This window comes from Diadema setosum, chromosome 6, assembly GCF_964275005.1.
Source record: "Diadema setosum chromosome 6, eeDiaSeto1, whole genome shotgun sequence".
In the NCBI taxonomy this organism is placed as follows: Eukaryota; Metazoa; Echinodermata; class Echinoidea; order Diadematoida; family Diadematidae; genus Diadema; species Diadema setosum.
The window spans coordinates 42,040,775-42,065,711 of NC_092690.1; the positions used below are offsets into that span (position 1 = coordinate 42,040,775).

Here is a 24,937-nt window from a genome sequence, read left to right on the forward strand (position 1 = left end):
TACCCTGACAAATCCATCAGCTCCAATGGTAATCAGCTCTCCCTCATCCATGACAAACTGTTCAATGCTTCCCTGATGGCAGGCCTTTTTACCCTTCCGGCTGATTTGTACCTTGATGAGACCACCATCCCAGAGGAGCATGTTACCCCACTCAGTGCCAGATAACACCTTACCATCAGGAAGCTCCACATAGCCTCTTATGTCTGAGATCTCAGTCCGGCCAAACTTTCCCAACTGACCCTGCAGCTTTAAGCCTGTGAAAGTGCGTGCCATCTTCCAGAATCTGAAACAAAGGTATAAAAGCAGCAGAACTTGTAAAACAACACATGGTAGTCAGAGCATACAGAAAACATACAAGGCTACAGTGTATTGAAAAATGTATGGAAGTCTATTAACTTCTTTGTCAGGATGAATATCAAAAGTGTAGAAATTTCATATTTTAGCCAAAGACACAATCATGTTAAATCTTGCAGATTATGATTGGTCCTCAAAGAAAAATGGATCACAATTACAGCTATGATATGATGATGATGGTGATAATGCTAAATATCAGCAATCTGACATGTGATCGCTATTAAGAAAAACATGAGATTTACACTGCTAATTCTAACTATAGGTGATAAAAAGCATATTTCTATTGGACTAAAAATTAAGAAAAAGGGAAAGGAAAGTAGAGGAAAGGGAGTTTGATTGTCCTTGTAAAAAAAAAAATAATAATAATAAATCTTGCTCTCTCTCTCTCTCTCTTAGGTACAAGTAATACAAATTTATCATTAAGATTAGACAGCAGATTATTACTGAGAATGAATAACATAAAAATTGTATCAAAGTGTTGAGTTCAGACCTGATATGGCCAGTCCCACTGGTTGTCAGTTGACCCTCATTCTCTGGGGAGAATGTCACACGAAAGACATCTTGAGAGAAAGCTTTAGAGCGTAGCTGGGTTTTCTCTTGCTTCCAGTCCCACAGTGTCAGCATGAAGTCTGGCTGGCAGCCAACTGAAGCTAACAGTGTGCCAGCTGGATTGAAGTCTACAAAGGCATATCCAGTCATAGTGCCTCCTCGTAGGATACGGTAGAGCTTGAGTGAAGGGTACTCATACACATTGATGTTGGGCATTTCACCATTTTCAGCCACCACAAAATACTTCTGGCTGGGGTGGACCTACATGAAAAAATGTTATTGAACAAGAAAACTCACTTTATTTGACTCTCATGAAAACATGGGTTACATTATCTCAAGAGAAAGACAAAATATAGAAATGGTTAACAGGATCTGTAGTCAATGTTGAAAACTGGACATAATTTGAAGCAAACATTGCAGTTCAATAAATATGAATTTTATAACTAGACAAAAAATATTTATTTTCATCACTTTTGTATACTCATTGCAGGAACATCTGTTCATTAAGAATATTTTCTTGCACCTTGTACATTTGTTATTAATCTATTAATAGTCCTTTCTATGTCACAGCTCACATCATTTCTTAGTCATTCTCCCTACAGTTTACTGTACATGCCATACAGTCAACTTTGCCTATTAGTCAAATCTATTTGGACTGAAGAAATAACTTTGTCTTTAAGGAAATTTGACTTATGAGGGACTAAAATAAATGCAATATACAGGGAAGAGGACTTTAAAAAAACCTTTGACTCAGGTGATTATTCGACTGCAAGATCGACTTAAGCAAGGTTGACTGTATTTCACAAGCATAATAGCAAAGCAAGCTATAACCACAGTGTGAAAATGACCAAAATGTTTTGCTTTACATGTTGACAAATTTCCATCTCTGAAATGAGGTAAATTGCATTTTGTTACGGAAAGTGATGTTTTGGAATGTTGTTAAATCAGCATGCAATATCAGGAGACTTGGAAAATTCACACTGTGAAATCTACAGCATACCAGGATTAAACAGACATGGCATACACACAATACACTGATTTCTGCTACGTACTGTAATGGCACCAACACCTCCTCCACTTGTTGTCCTGATGTACTGCTGTTCCTTAGTTTGCAGGTTCAGAATCTGGACGACATTCCCAGCAGCAAACAAGACAGTGTTGGCATCAAGCATGTACAAATTTGACAGCTTCTTGCAGTCATATCCAAAGGAGTGACTGTATGTCAAATGTACATTAAGGAAAATTTATAATGGTTTAATTAAGGTCTTTATATACATGGTACAAATATCCTCTTGTTTACAAACAAAATTAAAATCTCAACAAATCTCATGCTGTAATTAGTGAAGCAGGAAATAATTTTGAGAGGTTGTGCTGTATAAACACTATTCATCACTGTTTCATATCAATATGTTATTACACTTTACTATATTATCCAAGTTGCCTATTGATTTGTGTGTGACTGTCATGCAACATACACAGATTCTTCAAGCCATACACACAACACACACAGACACACACAAATTTGTCATTATAAGTGAGTATGTTGCAGCAAAGGCCTCTTAGTAAAAAACAAACAAAAAAGCTTTCCCTCATTATTGATCAATGAAATTACATGTACCTGCTTTATGCCTTTGACATGAAAATTATGGATTTGATGGATAAGAGTCTTTCAAATACAGATACAAGTCCTTTATTTCTCTTATAGGTTCAATGACCATAAAAACATAGATAATTTACACCTGCAGCAACTGTATTTTCCTACTCAGTGGAAAATTTGAAATGGTAAAACTTAGCCTGATGTACAAGGGATTTTTATTACAACAATGAGGATAAAGGATACAAGAGTGTGAGCATGTCAGGAGGCAGGCCTGAATCCTGGCTGATCACTGGTTTGGACACACACTCCTCGTAGTCATAATAGAAATTCTCTGGTATCAGATCCTCATCTTCTTCTTCTTCTTCTTTCTTTTCATTTAGCGTCTCCTCTCCTTCAGGCTGTGCCTCACCACTGCTGGCTGGTTCCTGCTCTTGTCCACTGCTAGCTGGTTCCTGTTCCTGCTGACCGGCACTAGGGTCCTGCTCCTGTCCCTCAGTAGCCTGGGTTGTCTCCCCTGCCTCACCCCCATCAGAAGGGACTGGCACCTCCTGGCCTTCCTCTTGGGCTTGGAGTGGTGGAGCAGTTTCTCCGTCAGCATTCTGCTGGCTTTCTGCTGTGTTGTCTTGTGTGGTATCCACTGCATCACCCTCAGTCACAGCCTGAACATCTCCTGTAGTAGCGCCCTCAGTGGTACTAGGAGGTTCATTCAGTGAGGTGTTATCCATCTCACCCTCTGCTGGTTTCTCTGTGTCAGTTACTACAGGCTCTGAATCTTTTACCTCTGTCTCTACCTCTTGTCCGTCTTGGCCTGCCTTCTCTTCCTCTTCTTTTCCATCAGATGCTGGCTGTGTCTCTGATACATCACCCGTCTTTCCTGAACATATTTTATATGTAAATAAAACACATGGCTGGCATTATTTCCTTATAACTGTCATTCAAACAATCAGCTCAAGATATACACTCATTTGAATTAACACATTTGACAAGATAGAAAGAAGAAAGGCTACATTCACTATTGTGAAGTAAAATATCAAACATTTGTCAACTGAAACATGTGACCTAACAAATGGATTAATCTAATCTTATCTTCACTGAGAAAGCTTTGTGAGTAGGCAACTTTAGGAAAGAAATTTAGGAAAGAAAAACATAAAATTTTGAAAAGCACACCCAAGAAACTATGTAACAATAACAAATCTTCATGGAGTAACTAGATTATATAGTATTTTATGGCAAGTGTTTTAAAGAAAAAAAAAAACACAAACAAGCAAATATTTTGATAAACTTAACTCTATTCATAAGCCCGACAGTCCCCTTCACTCACTGATTCTCATAAATATCAATGCAAATGTACTTTTGAAAAAAAAACTTTGGTGATCTTCCAGTTATCTTAAAATCCTGTCTACTTCATGTACTTCCTGATTTCTAAACATTACTTCCTGCTATTCATGTCTAGTCAGCATTTAAGTGTTATCTTAAAATCAAACCCTTGTTTGATTGAAAGTGATACCTGCCAATTTGCTCTTTTGCAACATTCATCTTTTTCAAGTCTATCCATCACATGGAGTCAAGAAGCTAAGACAAACTAGACACATACCCTCAGTAGTTTGGTCTCCTTCATCAGGTTTCTGGTCATCCTCCTCCTTGGTGTCATCTCCCTCATTGGGAGTCGTCTCTGTTGTCTCTACAGCCTGGGTCTCTCCTGCACCCTCTTCACTCACTCCTGCTGGCTCTTCAGGACTATTCTCTGTTGCTCCTATATCATGAACAGAACAATGACAGACATTCTTTCTCCTCTGGGCAGATCACAGACTTAGCAATGTGTACTACAGAGTGCATCATTCTCAAGATCGTGTGCAATTTGAATAGTGAGCATTTGGGTCTATTACGTATATTTTGAGTTGTCAGACAATGGTTCTAAGTTTTTCAAGTTGTGGAGATAGAGAGATATCAGTATTGAAAGTGCATCTGTTTCAATTTCCTAAAAAATGCCATAATAAAAAATTTGTTTCCACTTTCTTTAGTCAGTCTCACCATTTTCAGTTGATGGCTCTTGGGTTGTATTGTTTCCTTCTCCTTGCTGCTCTTCAGCAGCTGCAGAAGAATCTGAAAATAAGAACATGTAGACAAATAGAGGATTAATGTCTTTAAGGAATCCTATTCTATGTCCATTTTTTTTTTTTTTTTTTTAAATCAGCACGTTAATTTTTAGTCTGGATGAAACTCGCTATCCTTACATGACACTCAGTGACACACCCAGAGTAAAACCATCAATTTTCGCACACTGAAGCTTTTCTGCAATATTTGTTCAACTCAAATAATACATACAAAATTATATCTACAACAATGTACGTTAAATATAATTCAAACACACGCTAGACTCTCACGTGCATTGAATGTCAGTGTGCATACAAGGCCGCTTAAAATAAAAATAGCGCCGCGCCATACTGGCACAATGTTGCATCATGGACGTTGCGGCGCCAGCTGGTGTCCGAATTCTGGCAAGTTGGCACTTGCATTCAAACCCTGTGTTTCTACATTTAGTCACTGCATCTGCACGTACAGAGATTTTGTTTTCCTTTTGTGTTTTTGAGGATACCATCACACTTGAGTCTAAGCTTGCAATAATAAGCAAAAAATCTCGCAACAGAACAGCATACTTTAGGCTATTTCTCAATTTTTGGCGCTCTTTGGCAACCCTGATTCTAATGCGGGAGTTAATTTGCATGTGCTTTGAAAAAGTTGCACAAATTCTGTTTTTTTGTTGTTTTTTTTTAATACAGGCGAAATTCAGGATTTTTTTAGATGGATTTTTGGAGGTGACTAAGGCACTTTCCTGTTGTGAACGACTGTGCAAGTATGGTTGGGTGTTCATAATATCGGACACCTAACCTTTTTCTATCAATAGAAACGTGAAAAATCTCACAATTTGCCTGAAATTTTACTCACGTGTGGAGAAAATACTCCGGATTCACAAGCGCGCACTGAAAATGCGATCTGAGGTACGCCCTCTAGATGGCGGCTTCGAACGCGTGGGGTGTCATTTTTTCCGCACTCAGTTGCCCGGCTCATATCGACCGACCACCCCGCCCTCTATTGACAATACGTATAAAGCGTACTTAAACGCGTTTTTTTGACAAGCTGCTGTTTTTTTCTAGTCGTAATGTTTTCCCCAATAATATTTGAATATATTTTGAATCCTTCGATATTACTTTTGAAGGACTGTTTGATGAATTTGACTTGATTTTCATTAGGAAACTTTTCATCGTAATTGAAATAAATTAGATGAGTCGGTTTGTTTTTTCACATTCATTTCTCGTTTCTGCATCAACTCGTACGGGTAGCGGGCGACAAAATTAATGTTTATGTCATGTGTATGTGTAACGTGTGTGCACGATCGTACAAGCGGCGGTGACAATTTTGCGGTCAAAATCGTCAAATGTATTACGGAAGGATACTCTACATCTCCTAACGAGTCAGCAAAGGTAGACCTAGTTATATGTAGTTACAATGTACACGATAAACCTTATTCGATTTTGCTAAATTTCGGTAATTTAGAGGGAATACTTAGTTGTTTTCGCCACATTTTACTCGGTAGTGTAGCCCAGTGAAGAATCGAACACAGTTGCGCGTAGTCCCATGCGTACATTTTCTTTCTGTACGCGCAATGCCATTATAATGCGCGGTCGGTCGTTATGGACCCGGTCGGTGGGTTGGACACCTACCATACAATATGACATGATGTGATACTAATCTATGCATGTGTTGCGACAGTAAAATTTGCTGGCATGCAATAGATCTAGAAGTTAGAACCATAACGTTACATGTACATTTGTATGATGTATTTCTAATTCTATTTCTAGACTACAGACTGTAGATTCTAATTGTATCTCTAACTAACATTTTAACTTTGAAGAGAGTTGAGAAGATATAGATGATAGATCTTGTGGTAGTGGGTCCAGGTGTCTACAGCTTTAAACTCTTTAGTAAATTCAAGCAGAACTCTCTAGATTCTACCCAACCATATTTTCTTCTCTACCCCACCTAAAACACTAACGTTAAGAGGTCACTCTATGTTGTATCATAGACGCTACAAAAACCCAGCTTGCTGGCCACTTCTACTCTTTAGTGGTCAAGCCGTGGAACTCCCTCCCAGAGCACGTTTGTGTCTGCACCCCCTGTGGCATCCTTCAAGAATAGACTGAGAGCCCTTCCCACAGGAATAGAGGGCTAATCAACCAAGTATCCAAGTAAGTAAGTATCTCCCACGCTTAACTGGTGAGTGGTACACAGCCCTGTCGCTGTACAGGTACCCAACTGCGGCGTCTGGACGGGCTACTGTATCTCACACGGAAGAGCCCGCAGCACCACAGGCGGAGCTCCGCGGAGAGTTGCACAGCAGAGAGGGTCAGCCCCCGTAGTTTTAATGCAAAACTAGCTAGCACTGTCACCAAATAATGACTGGTTTTCTTTTACCCAGCAGCACCAAAGTTGCCAAACAACCTACAAGTATGTAGATGAATTGCATATTGAAACAAATTGTCTTGAAAGTTCACGTGAAAATCATCGAAAACAGTCCAGTTAACGTGTGTAAGTGGATAGATACTTACCTCCGTTCATCTGTTGCTCGTCGTCCATTTTGGAGTTTTCGGTTGTCAAGGAGAAAGGATCGAGGGCGCACGTATAGCGCAGGATGCTATGCATGCCATGTATTATGCACAGCCAGTTAGCTAGCGAGCGAGCGAGCGGCGCGGTACTGGCTGCGCGCGTACTGGCTACTGGCTAGCAGCTGTGGATAAAGGCATGGGTTGGTGCTGCGCACGCGCGATCATCGCAGTCGCGATATTCTGTGTTGCCCTCTCCTGTGCGTCGCGACTAAAACAAAGAATGAGATCGGTTCCAAAATAAAAGTGCGTTGTAGACTGTATAAACATATTTTTGTTTTTTTTTGCTTCCGACCTGCAGTGGCATGTAGGCCTAGATTGCTCCCTTTCATATGAACAATGTCCACGCTGAGCCAAACATATCAAACCTACTCACAAACATAACCAAGGGCGGATCCAGAAATTCTGTAAAGGGGGGGGGGGGGGGGGGCGCGTGACTAATATTTCTGGTGCCACTTCCGGGTTTCATTTCATTTTTTTTCTTTTTATTTCTTTTGTTTTTAACGAAAAATAAAGGGGGGGGGGCGTGCGCCGGTTGCGCCCCCTCTGGATCCGCCACTGATAACCCTCATCCTGATCGTCACATGAAACTAAACATAAAATAAAAATCCATTCTCTGCTAATGAGTCAAAAATATGCACAAATTTCACATACATACCTATGGATAGGATTTAAGCGGGGAACACAAAGAGTGCAGAGGAGTTTGCAAGAAATAACACTCGATGCATGAAGAATGCCGCCATTTACTAGATCATTTCCGTCATAATCTGGACTTCAATAATCCATATAATTGGTTACGAGCAAAACTCTCAGATCAATATTCATCTCACTCTGACGGCTCCTGGATGCCCTGGGTATAGAGGAAGTCTTAACTGAATCCTTGCTATAGGAAACAGTCATTGCAGCTTTTCAGTCCCACGCATCCAAAATTATGTTATGTGCATCAAACAAAATACTTTAACCCGGCACAAAATACAAACAAAGCTAAAAAAAAAAAAAAAAAAAAAAAAAAACACACAGCCAGGACGCGAGGGGGGGGGGGGGGGGGGGACTACCGTGCTGCATCTATGTCAAGCTGAATCCTTTTGAAGGCGAAACAGCACACAATAATTCATTTGGCCTTCAATCTAATCCAGCATAGCAGCTTCTATATGTTTTCGAAAATATAGACAGTATGGTTTAAAACCATTGATCTTGTCTTTGAGGCAATTGAGTCAATATGGGGAGTGTGACTCCGACAAACATTTTATCCTTTCTCACAAATTCAACCTAATAAGTAACGGAACTTTAGGATGGCAGGCTGATTCGATGTGGAATGAAAAAGCATTATCGTATAACCATCATGGAATAAAAGTAGGCCTAAATATAAGTGAATGGTTTCAAGAGAGAGAGAGAGAAAAAAATCAGTCCATTACAATAATATTCAAGTTCACTGGAAAACATAGAGCAGAAAATAAACAAGCATATATTTAGATCACTAGAATTATCATGTGTCTAAAAGTTGACAAAAGGAAACCGGCCTGCTGCAGTTTGGTTTCATAATTTCTCTCCATACAGGGATGGATCCAGGAATTCCGTATAAAGGGAGGCACCTTTGCAAAATTCAGTTCCATTTTTTCTTTTTATTTCTTTTGTTTTAACCAAAAATGAAGAGGGGCGCGCACCCGGACGGTACCCCCCCCCCCCCCCACCCGCCGCTGCTCTCGAAAGTACCGGTGTGACGACGGTCACTATATTTCATGAAAAAAAAAAAAAAAAAAAACCTAAGATGCTTGCTGATTGCTTCGTCTTATTTTTTTTTTCATTCAATTCCACCAATGTTCGTAGAAATCATACACGCTTCTTATCAAAATATGGAATTATAAAGAATAGGCCTAAATGAGCGGATGGTTTTATTTAACAACTTACACTCACCTGCCCAATCTATAGACCTGTACCCCAAAATATTTACATTTTGAATGCAAGGCCTTATACAGGCCTATCTCCACACAAGGACAACTCTGAGACTTATATACCTTTTGAAATAATATAGTCGGCCTATACCGCTTTTTGACTGATATTTCCATTTGAAACGAATAATCATATAGTGACTTAATTGAGTAACTTTTATTTACATGGTACTTCTAAATTTTAAAAGGTTGAAAGTTTCTCCATTCAACGAGTGCCATGTAGCCTAAATAGCGTATGTTATCAAAATCTCTAGCCACACCTTCATTGTATATCTAATGGCCGTTTTTTCTTTTATTTTAATTTCACAGAAACATTGCAGATTTCAAGAGCTAAGTTACCTCATCTAATGTACAATGTTTGGCAGTGAGTTTCTTAAGTATATGCTCTATGAAATAAAGCTCCCACCTGTAATATCAAACTCTTCAAGGAGCGATGTCTGCTTCTCAGCACATCCGACCTGCTTGCTTTATATAATAATATTTGATTCATCATTCGTATTTTTTCGAATTGCTGTATATCTAGTGTAGTTATATCTAGGGATTTTATTTGTTGCAATTTTCAATATAGGCCTAACTGAAAATATGGAAAAGAATATAAAATCAAATTATGACTGACTCAGGAGTAGAGTCCTAACAAATTGCTTCAAACCATTATTTAAAACAATGTGCCATATTCAGTTTTCAGAGATGGAAAAACGTAGAATAGACCGGCGTTCTACAATGACAGGCCCATAGGCCATGTGTATTCTTTTTATGAAGAGTTTTATCGCAAAACGTGCTTACTACATTTTTGTTAAGTTGAAATATTTGTTATCAAAACTGCTAAAAAACAAAGAAAATAATAAGAAAATACAGGATCATCACTTCTAGAATATTCTTTGTTATGTCATAAGTGAGGTATCGCCGGAAAGTTTTATTTTGCTCTATCTGAGGACGGACTTATCCATTATACTTTGAAATTTTTTGATAGCGCTTAGCTCATTTTTGCAATAAAATTATAGCCAGCTGTTGCTAAGAAGTCTTGAGAGTCTACAAAATATTGAAATACACTGGGTAATAAATGGATTTCAGGGGCGGATCCAGGAATTCTTTAAAGGGGAGACGCCTTTACAAGAACTTTTCTGTTTATTTCTTTTGTTTTAACAAAAAGAAAAATAAGATAAAGATGGAGGGTGTGCCCGGTGCGCCCCACTGGACCCGCCACTAGAATCAGTTAACACTATTTTCTCAAAGGAAAAAAAGGAATATGTGCATGCATCCGTTTTGATTTTTGTGCCGCCATTACTTATGCCATCTTTATTATTGATGGTGATTATTGCCGTCATATTTAGCATCAAGCATGAGTATATAATGAGCAACTCAAACTCTACATGACCCACTGATCTTTTCATGGAAATACAAGTCATTAGAGGATAGATTGTGGAATTTCTCAAATTTATTCATTGAGGGCCCTATTCACCACAATATAAAGAAATACATAAGAAATTGAAATGATTTATTATGCTTATAATGCGATCAAGTTTTTTTATTTATGATTTTTTTTATTTATGATTTCTTTATCATTAAAATCGATCATATTTGGCACATTAATAGAACAGTTCAAACTTTATGACCTCAATTTTATCTCATGATCGGCCAGTGTGAGCGTCTTGTTACAACATAAGAAATTAGACCTGTATTGTTCATAGGTATCTTATTGGACTTTTGAGTTTACAGATTTACGATAATGACAAACAAAAATCATACCATTACAGGAACATGTAAGAAAGATTAAAGATGATGCATAAAAAAGGTAGCCTATAGTTTATAAAAAAAAAACAACAACAACATTTCCTGTATATCTATGGTTGATGCCCACGGCAATATCAGCCCTACGCAGCACCGAGAAGTATGCACCCGAAGTTATCATCCTCATAAATTCTACTTTACACGGTTCTTCAACTGCTCTCGCCAACTCCTAATTCTTCCATAGAACAACGAAGGATTGGAATAATCTGCCGAGCAATATTAAACAGATTCATAAATTTGATACATTTAAAGAAGCGCTCTTAACAGCGTCACCTCTGCTGTGCGGATCAGCTGCACATCACACCATACCCCCACAGTGCTGAGTGATACTCTATAGGGTACCTATCCAGAGTTTTTCATGGTATTTATCCAGATCCAATCGATCCCCCTCGACATTTTTTGCAACTACTCCGCCGCGCGATTTTTTTTGATCGCGCCATTCGCTGACTTTTTACTTTCAAGTCTCGCGCATCTTTTGACACCATTTTCGTGAAAATCGTGCATACCGTTACGACGCTGCATAACGTTTTATAAAAGCCTGTCAGACCGAAAATGGCTCAAAAACGTGATTTTGTGTGTAAAGTCGATGCAAATGGAGTTTTCTCTTCTTATTCATAAAGATATGATTATTTCCACTTTTATAGGCTGAAACTAATTAATTTTAGCATAATTATGCTTGAAATAGGTTCTGTCATAAATTTTGCGAAAAAATGATGAAACAAAAGGTCGAAAAACAAAGAAATACATAAGAAAATCATAAAAAATATAATACATAAGAGTTGATTTTGATACCAATTTTTTTCAAGTATAATGTTAGGAATGCTACAAAGAATGTTTTCACCAAAAATTAGGATTCTTAGGAGCTTTAATTTCTGATTTAGAGCAAAATGTATGATTTTATGCATATATACATGTATTACCATAAGTAATATTGTGACGAAAATTTCCATTTTCTTTTTGTATAGTTTGGTAGATTACGCCACAGGGAGTGCACGTGCCAAATTTCATGGTGATTGCGCTATCGACGGCCGAGATCGGGGGGGGGGGGGGTTGAATCAACCCCTCCCCGGCCACAGAACACCCAAAAAAGCCCGGCCTGGTTAGGGTTAAACATGAAAGAGCATCATGTAATTCTATGAGGAATTCAACGTTTACATGATGAAAATTGGTTTTGAAATGACTGAGATATCCAAAAAAGAGCAATTCTAATAAAGTGTGGGACCCACACTATATTAAGATTGTTTTGTTTTACTTTGTTTTTGGATGTTTCAGTCATTCGAAACCCGATTTTCATCAAACAAACTTTGAATTCCTCTTAAAATAGTATGCTCTGTACTATATCATAGGTGTTTTCTTGTTATCTCGCAAAAAAGTAAAAAGCCCAATTTCCATATCCACCAATACTGTAATACAACTGTAGGGAGCTATCGAACAGAGATAGATCAGTGTTGACCATAGAGAATATTATTTCATACTGTGCTAGAGGTGTTGACCAATCTCTATGGTCAGTGCTGTGCAAAACGTTTGTTGTTGTTGTCGTTGCTGTTTTTTGTTTCTTTGTGTAGACAGTTAAATTTCTATGTAATAGATGTAGATACTTTTCTATCTTTCCTTATACGCGCTCTTTATCTTCGGATGACCAGTGCAGCTAGCTAGTGCTGTCGTGCGTTGACTGTGGTGGTTGACGAACACGAGTCGTAGAGGGCACTCGTCAAAATGGCTGTCTCACCGAAAGTCGTCAACATCCACCCAGTGGTATTATTTTCCATCGTAGATTCGTACGAAAGGCGAACTGATGAAAATGCTCGTGTCATAGGAACATTGTTAGGTAAGAGTAGAATATGTGTGTGTGGATTGGTACTTCAAAAAATACTTTAGACTGTTGTTTTTCCGGATGTCAAGTCTACCATATTGCGAGTGTTCGCACTGCAAACCGTGCACCGGCAGCTCACCATGCCCGCGCTCGACCTATCATGCCATGCAAAGCACCACGCGTTGTTGGATCAGATAGGATCGTAAATGAATGAGTTCAACGAGAGAGTTGACGCACGTGCACTTACACTGTGTATGGAACATCCACGGTCATGTCTTTCTTTTTAGACCCGACATGACAGGCAATCCACAAAAGAATGCCGATGGAAATGCTGATGAAAATGTTCGAGTTTATTATTTATTATCTACAAACTGAACTAATGATATAAAAAATAAATAAATAAGAGACTTATCCTACACCTACATATTGTACATCATGTGTGCCGTACAAACGTAGCTACAGGTACAGCAGCTAAACCAGCTTCCACGTACACAGTCACTGTCTATAGACTATACACAGCCCTGTGTAGTTGTATAGGCTACACAGTCACTAGTGTTGTGCCAGGGACCGACCTCCAGAATCATATCCGGACACCCTTGGTTGTAACTTGTATGGGTTGGGTTGTATCTTTCGTTGAGGGACATTAGGTGAATGCGGTTTGGTGGGGTGGCTATGCTATTGCTATTGGGGAATACACAATTCGGCAGTGCCCACAATTCACAACTTAAAATTGTACTGAAAAGAGCACACAGTGACACTGCCTTAATTGATACGTGACGATCAATTGTTATGTCATTATGATTTAAGGATAATATGCCAGAAATATTCCTTGTGTATGGTGGACTATTAGATGTTTAAAATGTATTTCACAAGTCGTGAAAGCATGTATATGCATTTGAATTTTGATGTTCTTTTTTTTTAGGAAAGACTTCCTTACAATGTACATGCATTGTTACCTGCACCACTAATTTTGCCCTATCACTCTACATACATTGTAAATGTATGTTTGTACACGTTTGTACGTTATCCTACCTGTAGCTGTAGCTTTGTAAGCTAATTCTGGATGTACTTTATAATATCTCAACACTCACCAAATGTATCACATGCATACATGTACATTGTATGGGTGTGTAAGCTAACAAGGGTAGGGTAGACCACCTAGTGTAGAATGGCATGTCAAAATTTGATAGTAGGGGACATAGAAGTCTTGTCTTTCTTGTAGTCTAGATTGCTTTGCACATCAGAGTTCAGACACTGAGTGATGTGACATAATTTATTGTGGTTATTCCTTATGGTTTGTCCTTGTGTTTTATGTTCTGAATGAATTGCAGCGACTTAACCACGCCTCATTTCCAAAAAGTCTCAGTTTTTAAGATTTTTTTTTTTCTTTTGAAATAATCCACCAGCAGCTGCAGATGCATTTGATTGCAACCAGGAAACTTGTTAAAAGTAAAATAGAATCCATCATGATGGCTGGAAAACATAACATCAGAATTCATAATGCTTTCTACAGTGACATCAATTGTATCAAAAGTACAATGTATGATTGTCATCCAAAATTCTTAAGGAAATGCTCTGTATTTTAAGAAATGATTGTATGGTTATTTGCTCCATGCGTCTAAATGCAAAGTAATGCACGTCACAATTGACATAAAGACATTTCATTTTGCTTGTTTTTCAGGAACAAATATTCAAGGAGTTGTCGAAGTGACAAATTGCTTTTGTGTTCCACACAATGAGTCAGAAGATGAGGTAAGAGGGAAGACTTTCATCACAATGCAGTCATGTATTGTACATTGTAACATGTTCACTTGCTACCCATTCATTCAGGGATAACAGTCACACTATGTTGTCACTAGGGTAATCCAGCAAGTGGCTTGAAGTGTATCCTGAAATAAACACATTCCAAAGAAATAAAGAAATTAGGCCATCCTGGCCATGAGATTTTTAGAAGGTACAAAGTGTACATGTACCAAGATGATAATCATTAGATATTGAGCTAAATTACCTTTACACATTTTTCATTCAGGTATATATTCAGCTATGTGCCACAATGTATAAGGTGGTGTAATTCTTTGATTTATTGTTACCAGTTAACCGGATTCAAAAGGCTCAAGTCAGCTCATGAATTCTGCATGGTCCAAGTTAGCCAAATCAAAGCAAACTACAAAGTGTTTTTTTTTTAGTACCAAATGAATAGTGAAATGAATATTGTACAATGAATGTTCATGTGCATTTTAATTTCGCGAGCGCCAAGATTCTCAGAGTCTTTGCTGTAATAGAGAGCAGCTGAAGGTGTCATGATAAAAAGTTTGGTTCAAGAATAAGTGAGGACAAAAGAAAGAGTCACCAGTTTGATTTGTCGCCTTGTCAATTTTATTGGATAAACTTTCTGTGCATGAGCTTTATCATGGATGAACCAGATTTGATGGAATCAAAAGCGGTGAAGAAGAGATCCTATGGCGATTCATTGTACTAGTATCTGTTAGATACCAGGACATCAATTTCTTGCAAAAAAAAAAGTGATTCTGGTACATTTTACCTTACAGTGTATGTAGCACATAGTTCTAAGCACTAATAAACTATTTCTTGGAATGTACTAATGGACCTTGTAAGTGATGATTTGTTACAATGCTCTCTTTTTGGTTGTAATGAATAATCTGTCAGTGGACTCTGTCGTCTCTTGGAAAGTGTGGAAATTGTTTTATCTTCCTTGATAATATTACTTTGTGATAAAATATTTGTGATTTTATGAATATTTTCCAATGTAGATAAAATTGTGTGTGTTATGATGGTAACACTGACAATCATCTCCATCATGTGTTTTTGTTTGTTTTTTTCTTGTAGGTTGCAGTTGACATGGAGTTTGCGAAAAACATGTTTGAGTTGCACAAAAAGGTGAATTCCTGGGAAAACATTGTAGGCTGGTAAGTACATTGTGATCAGAAAGATTAGTTGAAGTTTGATGCTGCATATTCATGTACAAGTAGTCAAAAGTATAATGTCTATCTTTGTAGACAAAACCAATTGCTCATCATGTGGCTGTACACTTCATTTTGTTATTATCATGTGATTCTCAAAAAGAAACAGGCAGTTTTTTTAGAAGCATAAAATATCACATTGTAAGGTGATTTTAGCACAGCAAATCACACTCTGCTACAATTGTATGTGAGACATTGATAAAACAAAGGAGCTTTTATTGAATGATAGTTGAATTTTCTGCTTGATGAAAGCAAAGATGATTAAATTTGTACCTAGTGATGCATTACAGCAAAGGAGAAGGGGAATTGCCACAGCATTGGAAAACAAAGGCAAAACAAAAGAAGAAAAAGAAGACAATAGCTTGGAATAGTCCAAATGAAGGAATATCCCATTTGTATGTGTTCAAAGATGTGCACTGTAGTACAGGCATGTAGAGGACGGTCTATGAGTTATCGATGATGAGTTGCTGAGGCAGTATGGGGTATTGGAGTACAAGTTGTATGTACTACTACTATCATATCCTCCAAGATAATTGCCTTTTCAGTGTGTATGAGTGGCACACCAAATAGAAATGGGGAGAAAGAGCCACCTCCCTGCTTAGCTGTAACCCACTGGGAAAATATGATATTTGCAACATCAGATTCAATGCTTTTGTATTACACTGTAGATGCATTTGTAGGATCATATTATCTTGAAGTTGACAGTGTTTCATGTACAGTAGACTCCTGTTATAATGAAGTCCTTGGGACTTGCAGTTTTCTTTCGTTATTTCAAAATTTTGTTATAACTGAACAAATAAACAAGAAAAATACATAAAGCTGATATTGTTGCGGCCTGAATTTGTACTTTGTTGTATCCGGATTTTCGTTATAACAGGAGTGCACTGTATTACAGTTGATGTGTGATGGCATTGCATGATCATTATCATACAGTACAGTTCTGTATATTGATCATACAATATTGAAGTTGACAGTGTTTCATGTTGCAGTGCTTTGTGTAATGATAAGGTATGAGTATCATTATTGCTGTGTAATATCTTTACAGGTATGCAACAGGCAGTGACATCACAGGTCATTCAGTCCTGATCCATGACTACTACTCAAGGGAATGTCAAAATCCTGTTCATGTGACAGTAGACACAACATTGACGGACTTTAGTTTGTCTGTTAAGACATGGGTCAGGTAAGTCAAGTAATACCAGAGCCACTTTCGAGGTACTTGAATACATTGTAATCTATAAGTTGAGGTATTGTAGACACAATTTTAAACTCAGAGCAAAAATATTATTGGGACATGACTGGTGTAGATAAGTGTAGGTTGAAAGTACAGTGTCATTGCCTCTTTGTTTCCTCTTTCTTTTTATATTATTTTTTTTTCCTTGGAGACCTAAAGCTTAAGATTTGCACCAGTTGAAGGAATGTTCTGGATCTTGAAAGTGCATGGTAGACGTTGCATCATATATGACAAGAAATTCAATAGCCACCCAAATGCTCATGGTCAACCCATGAAATGATGATAATTTTCATAAAATAGCAGTTGTGAAAGGTCAAGGGTCACTGCTCTTTTGGCCCAAGAAAAGTTCTTTTCAGTCATGTTTTCAGCGAGAAATGTCTTGTGTTATAGTAATCTTATGGACAGAGTGGTAATGGATACATTTTTGCATGAAATGTCACAGATAAAAGTATGAAGCCAAGATAAAAGGTTTCTATTACTTCGGTGATACCCAGCCATTTTAGTTTGAGATTGCCCATGCTGTTTTGGTGGAGATTAGCAAAATACTATTGATAACATGAATATGATAACTAGTGTATATGAGTTAAAGGCTGTAGTGCTGCATTTTGATTTAAAAAAATAAGATAGAAAAGAAAATGTAATTTTCTTGCTATAACTTCAGCAGTGTGATCATATGATAAATAAGAAAGCAGAAGCATTCCAGTCAATTGAACACAGCTGTCAATTTCTTCAGGATAAATGATGAGTTGATGATAAGAAATATCAAACCACTTCTCTTTGTTTATTCTATTTCCACAGGTTAGATCATGTCATCTTGCACATTTTGCCTACATACACATGTATCGTATTCTTTTCACATTATACCAAGATCAATGATCTGTGTTGTATCCTTTCTTTCAATCAGACAAAACATGGGTGTTCCAGACAAATCACAAGGAACAGTCTTCATTCCGATGCCAATGAAGATTACATGTCATCAACCAGAGAGAGTTGCAAGTGAGTAATACAATCACATACCGGCATAGGAAACATCTGAGATGTAAATATGTTGAAGCTGAGTTTGATTTTTCAATAGTATTAGTATTGAGTATTCTTGAAAACCATTCTGTGCTTTAAATATGTGTACATATGTACATTGTAGTATCCTTTTTCATAATTCCTTGTAGTTCCTAAGCATAATTAAACTTAAAGCCTTTGAGTTTCAGTATATTGCAGTCAAATTCCAAAAGGTAGAAGATGAATTTTTAGTCCTTAGAACTTTCTTTAGTAGCTTTAAAGGGATGGTGTAATTTTGGATGAGATGGGAGATTCAGATTTTAACTCCCTATGAGATATAAACTAGAATCCACTTATAAATATTACAGAGCATACAATTCCAGTTGGTACTCAAAGTTTATTTGATGGAAATCAGTGGTGGGTTGGAAGAATGTTTCAAGTTTATGATGGTCGAAAGGTGACCTAGCTGTAGTATTGAATCATGTGCAGCTAAAATGCTGTGATTGCAATTGCAAATCACTCTCATGCAATGGATCCTGCTTACTTCTGCTACGGTTCGATATATTGTGATTGATTAGAAATCATCATAGCAGCCACTATTAGGAATGAACATAGATTTTAGTAATTGTGGTGTGTCTTTTTGGGTAATATTTTTGCAGTTTTGTCAGTACCCAAATGAAATTGTGATGGCACAGCTTAATTTTACATGGCTTATGCATACATGTAGGGAATTATTTTAGAGCAAAAATCAACAGTTTCGGCAGTACCATCAAATTATTGCAAAACATTTGTGCCAAAAGCCATCTGAAATGTTCCACACCAGAGTCAAGTTTATTGTGACAGTGGACATGAGAATCTTGCTGGTTTTATCTTGCTGGTTTAATTTTTCAGTTATTACCACTTCATCTTAAGATCACTCCCATTTGCCACACGCAAACCTATTAAACGTAGCCAGATAGCCAGGCTACACATTTTTAACATCTATAGTTGCCTGCAGGCTGGTGGACAGTGATGAAAACTCAGTACATGTGGTAATGTCCCAAATATTGATGATAACATTAATTTAATTGGTCTATTGCTCTCATGGTCTTTCCTTGTAAGAAGAGGCCTTATGGGTAATTGCACAATGTATTTTATGTCTTGTTTGTTTGATGTGTGGATGATAGTTTAATGTAGAATTGTCCCATTTTTTTTTTTTTTTTTTTTGTCTAGTGGATGCTCTCCTGAGGGGGAAGGACCCACACAAGAAGACCATGGACATGAATTCAGACCTGGAATACGTCTCAAAGTCTGCAGGCAAGCTTCAAGATATGTTGTCATCAGTTCTCAATTATGTGGACGACATCCTGGTGAGTACCTGGTCATGTGACCTGGTCATGTGACCAAAGGGCATGAATGTTAACATGTGTTAGTCACTGTTTCTTACGTTAGATTAAGATTTGCACGTACAGGTGTGCAAGACAAGCTTGCTATAACAAGGACCAAACAACCATTACAATAACTTTATTATATCAGGCTTTCCGCTTTGTCAGGAACAAAAGCAGGGAATTTAAAGAGTTTGGATCTTCAGTATCACCATGTTACAAGAGTGTTTTGTCATATTAGACCTCTTTTTAAAGAGGTTCAGCTGCATCTGCAAGTCTTGTTCTTTTTAAATCAGATGTAGCTATCAGCTCATCAAAATCCCTCATTATTACTTTCAGACTGGAATAACAAGGCATATGTCACGTAGTTGTCTTTAATAGTTGTGTTTGCTCTTTTAATGACTGCTATTCCTATGTCCCAAAGTGGGACAAGTGGCTACTTACAATTTGTATTTTTTCTGTTTTATCCACTTCTGTCTTTATGTTTGTCATACATCACTTGTCTAATATTTATTTTTTTCTCTTGTGATTATTAAACAGAGTGGAAAGATATCAGCTGACAACCAGATTGGCCGTTTTCTCATGAATCTTGTGGCTAATGTACCAAGGCTTCAGCGAGATGAGTTTGATGAGATGCTGAACAACAGTATGAAGGTGAGGATTCCCACGGATGAAGGGGGCATTTTGGCCCCCCCCTTTGATGTTTCGCTTGATTATTCCGCAACATGTGATGCTCTTGCCGCGACATTTCATGACTTTTTTCTTTCAAGTATCGCGCAACTTTTGAGACCAAATCTGTTGCTCCCGGGCATACCGTTTTGAAGCCATGTCCCTTTGAAAAAAATTTGTCAACCCAAAAATAGCTCAAAAACATGATTTTGTCTACAAATCCAATGTAAATCGTGCTTTTGCAATTGATTAATATAAAAATAAATATTTTTACTTTCAATGGCTGATAATGATTTATTTTAGCCTGATTATGCTTTAAAAAGTTTCTACGACAAATTTTGACGAAAAAAACAACAAAGACAAAAAGTAAAAAACAATGAAATACATAAGAAATTCAATAAACAATAAAGTACATAAGAAATGATTAAGAAGCCAAATTTTTACTTCAATATTATTGATGAGGATATTGAAAACAATATGTTCACCAAAAATTAGTCTTTGAGCTTTATGTTTTGATTTATAGGCAAAAAAAAAATGAATTAACATAAATTAATTAATATAAAATATATAAATCAAAATTTGAAAATTCTAACTATACTGTATTGTAGATTACATTGGCCTCTACCTCAGTGCAAATTTTCGCGTGGATCGCGCGATCCACAACCGAGATCTGAAGGGGGGGGGGGGGAGGGTCAAAACAATTAGTGTATTGCCAGATAGCCATTCTTTGCCACTCATGTGATACCATTGTCTCTCATTGGCAAGATGTTCTGTAGACCTATCAAGATAGAAATGCTCTACAGCAGTGGAGTATTTGTTGCCAAATTGATATTTCCATTTTTGTCTTATTGTATGTAAAAGCTGATTATCTAGCCAAATGATTTTGATACTGAAGTTTTTTTTCAGCCGCGCTTTACATAACACTTGTCATCTCTTCCCCCTGCAGGATTTACTGATGGTAGTCTACCTGTCAGGATTAATTGAGACTCAGCTAACACTGAATGAGAAGCTCACCTTATCACATGCTGCAAACTCAGTCTAGAGTGCAGAGAATCCATCAACATCGTTACTATCAACACTGTGACTTCCAGGAAGAAAATGTTCTACAAAGTCATCACTTTCAAAGACTCGATTTGAATGGTCAGCCAAACTTCTGACACTGACTGTTCACTTTGCCTTTGCCCATATGCCCATATTTCTGCTTCCTTCACTGTCCCAATGTTGAATCTTATTTTTACCCCCCCCCCCCCCCCCCCCAGTATAGGAGGTTACATACATGTGCTGAGTCAGTGTTATTCTGGTTAATAATGATGGACAGAAGTTTGTGGATACATTGATTAGCTGTAGAGTAAACTACATGGTAGACTTCGTTACAGTGGAGTACTTGGCAGTCACTCCACAATAACTCTGTCTCCGTCATTCCCTCTCCTAATGTTATCTACTATCATTTCAAGATGATTGTCAAGACTTTGATGCATTACTCTTTGATTTGGCAAAAAATGTACATTTATGTCTGTTTCGGTAATGCCAGTATATCAGGGCCCCGTTCAATGAAGAGTTAAAATTGATTATAAAGTTGATTTCATCTGTAAATCTATGGCAACCTGTGTGGTAAGGACATTTAAAATCGATTTTATCTTTTGATAAAATGGGGCCCAGGTATTTTTTTACTTAACAGTTTCAATGTTTCAAATGCTTTCCCATTTCTTTCCAGTTGATTCACTTTTCAAAATACTTTCTTCTGCAAGCAGTGGATAACATACTACTACCGAGGGGGTATGGTTATGTAATAAAACAATATATTGTTGTGTACCAGGGAGAATGACGCAAACCCTGTTGAGACCCTAATTTTAACATGCCCCTCGCTTGCATTTGTGTTGTTCTCCCAAGCACGTGAGGATATATATTATACTTTTCAGTCAATTGAATATATTGTAGAGTTAATTATTGTAGAGATACTACATGTATGCTGTTTTACTGGTACACTCTTACCAAACATGTCTGGCATAACTTGGCAAAACAACATAATGTTATGTTATTATGCACACTCTGTGTAGCACTGCTGTGATTTTGCAAAACAATGGTTGTCTTTATACAAACCACGCACATCAGCGCTGTGACTTGGCGAAATATCAAAGTTATAGTATGTTGTGGATTGTTTTTGCCATGTGGATCAAAGCGGGAATGTTGCTTAGGTCAAGATTGAAATTTCTGAGAAGTTTGAATTATGTTCAAACTATAATTTTGACAGATGGAAAACGATGTCTTGATGTTTCCAAAAACCTGAAAAAAAAAAAAAGGTTAAAAAAATTAGAAACGCCTAGTTAGCCAAATCATGACCATACCATCCTCAATGGGTGACTCTCTGTTTAATTTCCTTGGCTTTTGATGAGTAGTATTTGATGTCAGTTGATGCCTGCCAATGTTTTTGCTGAATGTCAGCCGATGTTGAGATGTAAACTATTGAAAAACACACTTTAATCAATGTTTTAGGGATGTCAAAAGTTGCCCTTCTACATGTACGTGTAGAACCTACTACCAAATGATACAAATCAGGCCAATAGAATGATTTGAGATAAACAGGTAATAAAATGTAAAGAAGAATCTCCAGTCCTTTTGTGTTTGAAAGAATGGTACAGTTTCGGTTGAGATGGGGGGCTTCAGGTTTTCATCTTTTTTTAACGATAATTTATTGAGATAATAAGAAACCTCTTACAAAACATAAAAGGGCATACAATTCTAAAAAGAATTCAAAGTTTATTCGATGAAAATTGATTTTATAATGACTGAAATAGCCAACACAAAGCAATCCTAATAGAAGGTGGAACCCATCTTTTATTAGGATTGCTTTGCTTTGTTTATGGATATCTCGGCCATTTCAAAACTGATTTTCATCAAATGAACTTTGAATTACACTGAGAATTGTATGGTCTTTATAATTTTGTAAAGTTTGGTTTCTACGTACTAGTACATGTGTCTTAAATCCTGAATTGTCACCTCAACCAATACTACACTACCCCTGTAATTCAGACAGTGCACTCCCGTTATAACGAACACGGTTATAACAAAATTCCAGTTATAACAGAGTAAAAATTTTGGCTGCAATGTCACCCACTCTGTATTTCTATTTATTTGTTCGGTTATGACGAAATTCCGATATACAAAAAAAAAAAGGAAAAAAAAGACCTGCCGTTCTCAAGGACTTCATTATAACGGGAGTCCACTGTAGTGGAGTGTTCCTACCACACTGTGTGTGCAGTGTGTTACAATGTGTCTCTACCACATTCTGTTGCATACCAGTGTGTTTTATAAGGTGTGCCTACCACACTGTATCCTGTGTAATACAAGGTTTACTTACCACACTGTGTATCCTGTGTAATACAAGGTTTACTTACCACACTGTGTATCCTGTGTAATACAAGGTTTACTTACCACACTGTGTATCCTGTGTAATACAAGGTTTACTTACCACACTGTGTATCCTGTGTAATACAAGGTTTACTTACCACACTGTGTATCCTGTTATAAGATGTGCTTGCCACACACTGTTACAAGGAGTATCAGGTGTGCCTGTGTATGCTGTGTTATACAATGTGAGCTTACTACACTGTATCCTGTGAGTTACTGTATAAGGAGTGCCTACCACACTCTGTAATGTGCCACAAGGTGTTGCATACCACACTGTGTAATGTGCCACAAGGTGTGCCTACCACACTGTTTAGCCTTTGTATTGCAAAGATTATACAGTGTGCCTGTCACACTCTGTGTACTTTGTTGCAATCCATGAGTTTCCACTATTCTTAATTTAAATGACTTTGGAGTAGGATGTTTGTTGTGATTTTCTTAATTGAAACGGGTCTGAAACCTATTCATTTGTATGCTCCTGAAGTCTCTGAGTGGTCTGAATACATGTATGTTAAAAAAACAAACAAAGAAAACAAGACAAAACAGATACAATTTTCAGAGACAAAACAACAAGAAATCAGTGCCCCCATAATTGTCTTGTGCCACATTTGATATAGCCCCCCCCCCAAAAAAAAGAGAGTAATATTGTGCATATGTACATGAATATGGTTAAGTAAAATAATTTTGTGTACTCGTGCAGATTTTGCTTTTTCATCCGTGTCGTAATTTATAGTACAATTTGTAAGAAGTTGTGTAAAGTTACAAACAACTTTATACACGAGTGTTCTTCACAAAACCAATTACTAACATGCATTTTTTTTTTTGTGTGTGTGTATGTGTGTGTGTGTGTGAGTGTGTGCCTGCCAGGAATTCACTTGTCACATGAAATGTAAAATTTCACCAGTCTGATTATGCAGTGTATGATACATAGAATAATTCACCCTTCAGTAGCAAATTTAATTTCAACCCTCAGATCGGGTAATCTAATATGAAGCTTTCTCATTTTTAGACGTAGTGCACTGTAGGCCTACTTATTATCAGCTGATGAAACCCTGAAGTGGCATCAGAAATAAGATGTACAAAGCGTGCCTCCACTTTTAACAATGCAGCAATGGCCCTGACATGTATACATGAAACATCTCCTTGGGGGCCACCCCCTACCCCCCCCCCCCCAACCTTACATGGGTGTTGAGTCCCCGGGCCACCTTCAGAGTAACAAACATAGAGTAGTCTTTCAGTATTTGACAGGAGCCTGGGGTAATGTGTGTGGACATGGTCATATGTCAGATTCTTACAATTGAAATGTAAAAAGATATATGGCTCACACTTGGGGAGAAATTTGGAAAATTTTCACAAAAAAAAAAAATAATTCGATGAGTTGGCTAGTAATTTTAGTTGCTAGAAAAAAAGTCTAGATAACTAATTTGTTACCTGGTTTCTAATATTCTGCTAAAATTATTTGAAGATCATACACATGACAATGTACAAATTTTTAAGCATACAATGTAGCAACCAAGCTGGCGGAGAGGGGGTCATATCCAACCTACACAAGGGAGCTATTTATTTCATTATTGTTC

General features: G+C 37.4%; 2 protein-coding genes across 3 annotated transcripts in view; one reads left to right on the top strand and one right to left on the bottom strand.

Moving 5' to 3' along the window:
- The window catches only part of LOC140229841 (cilia- and flagella-associated protein 44-like), a 37,501-nt gene extending 30,370 nt beyond the window's left edge, over positions 1 to 7,131 (bottom strand). For both annotated transcript variants that reach the window (XM_072310066.1, XM_072310065.1), the window contains exons 1-7: positions 7,108 to 7,131; positions 4,532 to 4,603; positions 4,095 to 4,253; positions 2,744 to 3,374; positions 1,956 to 2,118; positions 845 to 1,164; positions 4 to 283 (exon numbers count right to left, since the gene is read on the bottom strand). In XM_072310066.1, the coding sequence (XP_072166167.1) occupies positions 4 to 283; positions 845 to 1,164; positions 1,956 to 2,118; positions 2,744 to 3,374; positions 4,095 to 4,253; positions 4,532 to 4,603; positions 7,108 to 7,117 (1,635 nt within the window). In that variant the 5' untranslated portion in view covers positions 7,118 to 7,131. The remainder of the gene's footprint in view (positions 1 to 3; positions 284 to 844; positions 1,165 to 1,955; positions 2,119 to 2,743; positions 3,375 to 4,094; positions 4,254 to 4,531; positions 4,604 to 7,107) is intronic.
- Positions 7,132 to 12,609: 5,478 nt separating this feature from the next.
- LOC140229842 (eukaryotic translation initiation factor 3 subunit F-like) lies at positions 12,610 to 22,280 on the top strand. Its single transcript, XM_072310067.1, has 8 exons — positions 12,610 to 12,726; positions 14,393 to 14,463; positions 15,559 to 15,638; positions 16,738 to 16,875; positions 17,831 to 17,922; positions 19,135 to 19,271; positions 19,827 to 19,940; positions 20,902 to 22,280. Exons 1-8 carry the CDS (start codon positions 12,615 to 12,617, stop codon positions 20,995 to 20,997), a joined length of 840 nt encoding a protein of 279 aa, XP_072166168.1. The 5' UTR covers positions 12,610 to 12,614; the 3' UTR covers positions 20,998 to 22,280.
- Positions 22,281 to 24,937: the final 2,657 nt, after the last annotated feature.